Source organism: Echinops telfairi, unplaced genomic scaffold, assembly GCF_000313985.2.
Source record: "Echinops telfairi isolate 266 unplaced genomic scaffold, ASM31398v2 ScPeMD7_7417;HRSCAF=8455, whole genome shotgun sequence".
Classification (NCBI taxonomy): domain Eukaryota; kingdom Metazoa; phylum Chordata; class Mammalia; order Afrosoricida; family Tenrecidae; genus Echinops; species Echinops telfairi.
In genome coordinates this window covers 7,908,531-7,916,237 of record NW_022111317.1, presented here as the reverse complement: position 1 = coordinate 7,916,237, position 7,707 = coordinate 7,908,531, and the positions used below count along the sequence as shown (strand labels likewise).

The following is a 7,707-nucleotide window of genomic DNA, read 5'->3' as shown; positions in this document are numbered from 1 at the left end:
GCCCCGCCCCTTCCCCTCGGCAGCCGCGGCGCAGGCCGAGCGCCCCCGGTGGGGGAGAAGGAAGCGAGCAACGCAGCCCTTGGCACACGGATACAATAGCACTTATTTATCATAAAAAGTCTGGGGACAATACACAAAGCACCTAAGTCCTTCGGGTAATTTAGTGTCAGTTCTACAAAGTAAGCTTTGGCTTCCTGGCACCACTGAGGCTCAATCTCCCGGAAGTCTTCCAGAAGGCAGGAGGAGAGGGATGCGGCTGCCACCCCTCCGAGGTCAGTCACAAGGTGGCCGGGGAGGAGACAGACGAAGACGTCAAGGGCTATTTACAGAGGGCTTCTGGGAACGAACGGGAGTCACTTCATGAACGCCACTTCCGGGATCTTGCCTTCAGCCTGGGGGGAAAGGGGAGGTCAGCGGCCAGCGGCGGGGCCTGCCCGTCCACCTCCAGTTACATGGCCTTCTTCGAGGGTCGCAGGCCCCGCCCCTGCCACAGGGTACCTACCTTGAGCTGCGTGAAGACCTGTGCTGATCTGCTGTAGTCCCACTCGTTGTCCTGAAGGCACCTGGAGTGGGGAGGCCACAATGTAACAAAGGCCATCGAAACTGCGGCCCACAATCCCAAGTTCTCACACCATTATGAATGCCAGGGCCCGCCCAGTCCAGCAGAGAAATCTGAAATCGCTGTGGGGCATGAGGTAGTTTGCACACGTGAAGAGAAAACCAATGTGCGAGGTTTGGGGGGAGAGCACGGGGGTTGCGTGGGAGCATGTAGAAGGAGACTGCATTTTGGCTCTTGTGTTAGGCTTAGGCAAATGTTCCCGTGCCTTTTCTAAACAACAAAAAAGGCGGCCATCAAGATTTCTGAAGCTCTTCCCTGGGCATCACTAGCCCTACTTCAGTTTACCCCCATGCCTCTCAGGCCCGGCACTCACTTCTGGGACCACTCGAGGTTCATGCCGGACTGGGTAGAGAAGGCTTGCAACATTTCCTGTTGCTCAGGGGAGAGGGTGGGCACTGGGCTGGAGGAAGGGGTGGGGGCAGGCATGGCGAAAGCTCTTTGGATCTCTTCGGGGCTGGCATTCCGCACAAACAGCTCGTCGTTGACGATGCACAGCCTTGGGAATAAGCAGCACATTAGAACTGGACAGCCCACCTCGAGACACCCCCCCCCCACAATTCCTGCTGACTCTCCCTGCACTCAAATACGTTCAGAACCTATAAGCCCTCCCACCCTCCCCCCTTCCTCAGCCATAACCTCCGACTGAGATTTTGTGGGATCATCTTCCACAACCCAGAAACAGTTCTTGGATGGACCACACCTCGCAATCAGCGTGGACGGTGAATACGTTATGCCCATTTTCATACGACAACCTCCCCGCCTCCCCAAAGCCGAGATCGCTGGGTTGGGATGAAAACCCAGAAAAGATTTCACTCTGGAGCCATGGCTCTGAACCCCCACCTTGGCTGGCCTTCTTTCTGAAGTTCTGGAAATACCCCCCAAGGCCTGCCTCCACCTCTGCCTTACACTTCTGGCGGGACACTCCAACGGGGACCCAACAGTTACCCTGAGTTGCTGGCGGGGACGGCGATGAAGGTCCTGGAGAAGGCTCGCAGAGAATCCCGACACTTGCCGTCCACTACAACGGGACAGAGGCTGTCAGGCTCGTGTGTGGGTGCTTCTCCAGCAGGGGCTTAGGCGGGGGCGCAGACCCGGGGTCATGGCGCGCAGCAGTGGTCAAGCCCTCCGAGCCGGTGCTTCATAAGGCACTCGCTAGGCTCCATGTGACCGTGATGCTGAGGGCCAGTGGGCTGTGACAGAACTTGCCGACAGACACAGCTGCCTCCTCCCCAGGCTTTGGTCAGCCCACACAGGCAGCAGGGACAGGACAGAAGACCCAAACAGTTGGGGCAGGATGAGAAGGTGGCAGTGGGCACTGGGGACGGCCCACTCTGCAGGCTCCGAAAAGAACGAAAACACTCACCTTCCTTGAAGACGCCATTGACGGAGAAACACAACAACGTGCTCTGCAGGAAAAGCCTGGCGGTCAATGTAGGCTTCCCAGCCAGCACCTCGGCCCTGCCAGCCGCCCCGCCCTCAGTAGCCCCTGCCCCCCACCTCGACCCCCACCCTCATCCCTGGATCCCGAGCAGGTGCTCACCGTCTGGGCGCTTATATCTACCACGAATGAGTTGATGTCGTGCTGCGTTCTGGGTAGTTCGTTGAGGAAGGCGACCACGTTGAGGCGCGTGTGCTTTAGCAGCCGGAACCGTAAGCCTGTGGGGCAAAGGGGCCCAAGCTCAGGGCTGAGCTCCTCAGCCCTTGCCGCCTCCTCCCACACCCCACCCCTTGGTTGGTATCACACACTTACTAGGTTCTTTGAGCTTCTTCACGTTCCTGCTATCCTTGAAGTACTCGGACAAGCTACTTCTGTGGGAAAGCCAAGGGGGTGGTAGCAGTCAGAGGGGGGGGCTGCTGGCAGGCAGGCGGCTGGCTTGACCAGCTGCGAGCTCTGAGGTCCGGAGGAGGCTCAGGGATGGCATACTCACCGGCTAGGGTTCTGGGGCATGAAGGGAATGCTCAGGGAACAGCAAGCCCCATCATGGTAGGCATCCAAGAGGCCCTGCCGGTCTCCAGAGTCATAAATTGCATAGTACCTGTTGGAGACCCAGAGGGTAAGTCCCAGTGCTGTGGTTAGGAGCCTATGTCCTGGAGTCAATTTGGACTTAGAGCGACGCACAGGACGGAGGGGAACAGCTCTTGTGGGTTTCCACACCATGATTTTTTTATGGAAAGTGGCTGGTAGTTTCCAGCAACGACCACGTAACCACACCACCACCACCAGGCTCCCCCGTAGGCACCCAGAGCCCACCAGCTCCCGCCCAGCCGGGGCCCCAGAAACCTACTGCTGCAGGAAGTGCAGGACCAGGTTCTTCAGGCTCTCACTTCCCAAGTAGCTTCCCTGGAACAGGTGCAGGCAGTCAGGCGCAGGCTGGCAACCCCCCACCCACCCACTTGTACCCACCATACAAGTCTGGCCCCATACTGCTTACCTTGCAAGGAGGTAGCGTCGTAGGGGGTTCAACATCAAAGGCAATGGGTGGCGGTAACTCATGACCATCCTGACGGGAGGGGAGGGAGTGGAAATTGACCACATAAACCCAAACCATAATGGGTTGGGGAGTTACCGGTGGGAAGACGAAGGTCAAGTGTCAAAGGTGTGGGGCACCCATGGGGCAAAGCCAGCCTGAGGCGCCTTTCTACCGACTGGCCAGATTCTCAAAAGGGCTCATGTCCCCAGGTGAAGGAAGGGGCACAAAAGCCAGATACTGGCGGTGGGAGAGGCTGTACTAGAGAGACAAGAGTTTAAAACACACTTACCAGGCGTAGTAACTTGGGGAATCGCTCTCGAACGGCGCTGTCAAGAATGGGACAGAAGTGAGTGAGGTTTCAGAGCCAGCGTGCCTCCTGGGCTGCTCTCGGAGCAAATATACCAACACCCAAGGGACAGCCCAGTCCGGCCGCTCGCCCCCCCGCCCAGGCTTCAGAGCCCAGCCCGGCCAGGCTGGCTCAGCCACCACCCTAGCCTCTGAGCCTAGGGAGAATAGCCCTTGGGCTCCTGCCCGCCCCGTCAGGGGCATCCAGAAAGGACTGCCTTAAAGGCCGACTCTCTGTCTCTCTGCTTGACCCCGAGTGCCGCAGGAACAGCACCCGAGCCCAGACTTTTTATTTATTTATTTATTTATTTATTTATTTGTTTTCCCCGAGCCCAGGCTTTAAGCCAGGCCCGCCTCCCCCTGCCTGCCCCCCTTACCTTCCACCTACTCACCTGTGCAGCCCCGGGAGGAGGGAAATGGGGTAGGAGCCCAGGGGCGCCGCTGCCTCACCAGGTGTCCATCAGTTCTGCCAGGTCTGGCCTGGGCCAAAACCAGGACACACCACAGGGATGGTACAAGATGTGGGGCAGGGAGACAGGTAAGGCAGGGCTGGGGTAGAGGGGAGGTCACAGGAGGAAAAGAAGACAAAAGGAGGTGGCAACAAAGGCCGACTGGAAGCAGGGCAGACTGAGTGGGAGAGAGAGCAGAGGAGAGGAGAGGAAGAGAGCAGAGAGCAGGCACTACAGGGAGGGAGGCACTCAGCAAACAAGAGGGAGACAGGGCCGAGGGACCCTGACACAGCCCCTTCCTTCAGCAGTCCCACACCCCCGAGGCCCAAGGAGCGTAGGGAACGAATCACGGCTGTGGCACATGGGCAGCTGCTGCTGGTCTGGTCTCTACCTGCTACCTGGGTCCCGCTGGGAGGTGGGCGTGGGAAACGAAACAGCCATGGGGGCAGGAGACCACCCTCAGAAGGAGTGAGGGGTCAGACTGGCTGCAAAGTTGGGGGGGGGCGAGGGTCTGAGCCTCACCTCTGTTGGCCCCCGAGTTCTCTCCTGATGGCCCCTCTGCGGCTGTGCCTGTCTTAGGTTGTTCCTTCCCTGAGGAATCTTACCCGTCTCTGGCTAACCAGCCCTCCTCCGGGGCCAAGCAGGGTGCTGTGCAGTGTGAGGTGAGAGAGGGGCACTGCCCCACAGCGGCAGTGCTGTCTCCTTGCGAGCTTAGGCCCCCACGGCCTCCACGCCCAGCAGCTGCCTTGGGATTCCCTCGCCGGCTGGCGGGACCCCGGCTCTGCTCACAGGTCTCGGGGAACCCAGGTTTCCTCTGCAGGAGGGCCCAGCTCACAGCACTGGCCGAGAGAGACAGAGTGCACGGACTGGCCCCCTGGAGGTGGGGCTCATCAGGGCAGACAAGAAAGCCCAGGCAACAGTCTCAGCTCTGTGGCCACGAGGAAGGGCTCCCTCTTGGGATACAGGCAAGAGGGGCCAGCACACGCCACAAGTGGCAAAGCCCCGGGTGCAGAGGGCTTTCACAGCTCAAGGGCACCAGGCTCTTGGCACAAGGCAACCTCACGTCTGGCGTGTGGACATGACACCCTTGGTCTGAGCAAGGGATGGAGGTGCCATCATCTTGGGTCAAGGGGGCGGGGACATCTGGAAAGGGCTGTGTGCAGGAGGGAAGGCAAGAGGCCACAGAGCCAGACAGAAGAGAGGACAGGAGGCCTGAGGGCAGAGCAGGGAGTTGGGGACAGGGAAGAGGTGGGGGTGTCCTAAGGGACAGGTGGTTCCAGCTCAGGGCTGCACGTCTGCTGCCAACGGGCACTGCTCAGGGTGCGAAGCTCAGTCTCCCAGGGGCCCAAGGTCCCCAGGAGGGCGGGCGGAAGCCACACTCACCTGATGTAGGTGGACTGGTCACAGAAGTTGTTACACAGGGGGTTGCCGTCCAGCCAGAGTTCCTCTAGCTTCAGCCCTTTGATCTTGTCCAATTCGTGCTCTGACTTCAACTGCCGGGAGGGGATGGTGGGTGGGGGGCACACAGGTTGAGAAAGGGAACTGGCCCGCCCACAAGGAGCTTCCCTGCCCCCAAACAGGCCCTTCTGCCCTCTCCCCTCAAGCCAGCTCCCAGGTCCCACCTCATTCCCAGAAAGGTTCAGGATCTTGAGATTGGGAGCCTTCTGCACTATGTTGGATAGGTCATCCAGCCGGAAGAGCCGATTATTGCTCAAGTTCAAAGACAGCAGCTGGGAGGACAGAAGAGTTTAGAGAAAGTGGTTTAGTGAGGGAGCGCTGCCCCTGACCTCCCTTGGCCCCATCCTTCCTCCCCAGGCTAAATCCAGAGCCAGGCCTCACCTCCGGAATGTTCTCTTCAATGATTCGCAGGGAAGCCGCCATGCAGCTTCGGCGGTTCAAGACAACGTCAATGTTCTGGGCCACCAAATCTGCAGGAGACCAAGCGGAAGGGGACATTACCCTGAGAGGGCAAACCCAGGCTAGCACTAGCCATTCTCAAAGCTGCCTCCTTGAGCCAGCCTGCCCTGCCTCCACAGTGGACAAACAGGGCTGGCAGCCCTACCTGGGTCGGTGCGCAGGCCTTTGAGGTCCAGGGCTTGCTGAGAGCCGTCGTATCTTTTGCTCATGACCAGCTACAGAGGAGAGGAGAGTTGATCAGGGGACAGGGGTTGACTGTGGGCAGAGTGGGACGAGTCATGGCCTGGGCAGACACATGCTGGGCTACGGCCTCACCTTTAGCTGCTCTCCTTGTTCCGGCTTCAGCTCATTCAGCACCGTCTGGGGCGGGGCTGAAGGGTTGATGATGATGGAGATCTGCAGGCAAGACACAAAGGGCAGGCTGAGCCCCGAGCCCAGTGCCAACCGCCAGCCCTCATGCGCCCCCACCCCGCCACGTCCCTCCACATACCCGCCGGTTCTCCCGATCCATAATCTTATAGTTGACAGCCTTTAGGGCAGAGGCGGTGCTGGAGTCCTGCACGAAGAACTGGGCCCGCATGTTCTCGTAGTGGAACTGCGAGGCACGGGAGCAAGAACTTAGCCCTGGGAGCTCGGAGCCCCGTGGCCAGCTGGCCCCTCCGCCTTCCCCCCGGTGCCCAGGCAGCCAGGCACGGAGGCCTCAGCTTACCTCGATGGGTGTGAAGGGGACGCTGCACTTGTTCTGAATGGAGCTCAGCAGCCATGTCTTGTCATACTTCCTACCAAAAGGGATCTGGATGTGGAGAGAGAGGAGAGGATGGTGAGGCACAGCTAAAGGGCAGAACGGTCACAGCCCTCGCTAGATCTCCTGCCACGCTTCAAAGATCTAAAGGGACAATTAGACAAGCGCTGTCGAAAGAAGCCAAACATGAACCCCTTAACCTCCATACTTTCTACTGACCCTTTTCATTCCACAATAGGAGGAGGAAAGAGAAAAGAACAAGAGAGAAAAAAATACCAGGGAAGAAGGCAAAGGCCCCACCACAGCCCCTCCACTCAGCTTCAGCTGCCACTGTCCCCTTCCCTTGGCCATTATGTTTGACGCTAAAAGCTCCAAGACATCATGTAGGCGTCACCTGTCTCCAAGAACACCAGGGACACCCCTCCCACCTGGGCTGGAGGCAACAGAGCCATCTTGGAGTCTCCTCAGCTTCCAATCACGGCTGCCAGGTTTCCCTTAAGATGCCCCAGTGGGCCTGTCCCCTAGCAGGCCTCCTGTGTTCTAAGACACTGATTCTTAGGGGTAAGAATAGATACCTGATTGTAAGCAGCCGCAAAGGCTGACTGTGGAATAAACAGTAACCCCATCTCCCAGAGAGCAGTCCTGTCTCGTCTAGACCATCATCCCAGGCACTCACTGTAATCTTGAACCAGTTCTTCACGGCCCCATCCTGGCTGGGGCCGGCCACCCCCCTCTCAGGAGGAGCTCGGTCTCGCCGCACAGTGACGTGGATTCTGTCTCGCTCATGCCAGTTATTAACACGACGGTTGGGTCGGGTCACATAGGGATTGCTGGGAGGAAGGAGAGAGAAGGAAGTCCCTGAGTGTGGACACGGCTCTTTAGAGACCTCCACACACAGTCTCAAGAGCTGATCCTGCTGGGGCCAGTTGGAGAGCTGCACCCTCCGGGAGCTGCTGCCCTCCCACCAGACCACCTGCTTACGTACTATCGTACTCGGGGACCATCCTGAGCATCAGTCATTGCCACATCGCCATCATCTTCCTCAAGGCGGGCAGAACGAATACCAGAACCGCCTCGTCCAGACCGACTACGGTTCCCCTGCCACCGGAAAGGACCCCGGCCTTTCCTTCTTCGGGGGACACTAACGCGGTCATCATGCTCTGG

General features: G+C 58.9%; 1 protein-coding gene across 1 annotated transcript; it reads right to left on the bottom strand.

Annotated features, from left to right (window-relative positions):
• Window positions 1-91: 91 nt before the first annotated feature.
• NXF1 (nuclear RNA export factor 1) lies at window positions 92-7,707 on the bottom strand (the record flags this gene model as incomplete). The annotated part of the gene is made up of 20 exons (XM_004713488.3): window positions 92-392; window positions 503-563; window positions 933-1,115; window positions 1,565-1,637; window positions 1,983-2,025; window positions 2,160-2,275; window positions 2,370-2,428; window positions 2,548-2,655; window positions 2,905-2,960; window positions 3,052-3,120; window positions 3,380-3,416; window positions 5,268-5,377; window positions 5,507-5,614; window positions 5,724-5,812; window positions 5,947-6,016; window positions 6,117-6,197; window positions 6,292-6,396; window positions 6,511-6,594; window positions 7,220-7,373; window positions 7,529-7,707. Coding segments are annotated over 20 exons (1,824 nt in total), but the record flags the coding sequence as incomplete, so codon positions are not given.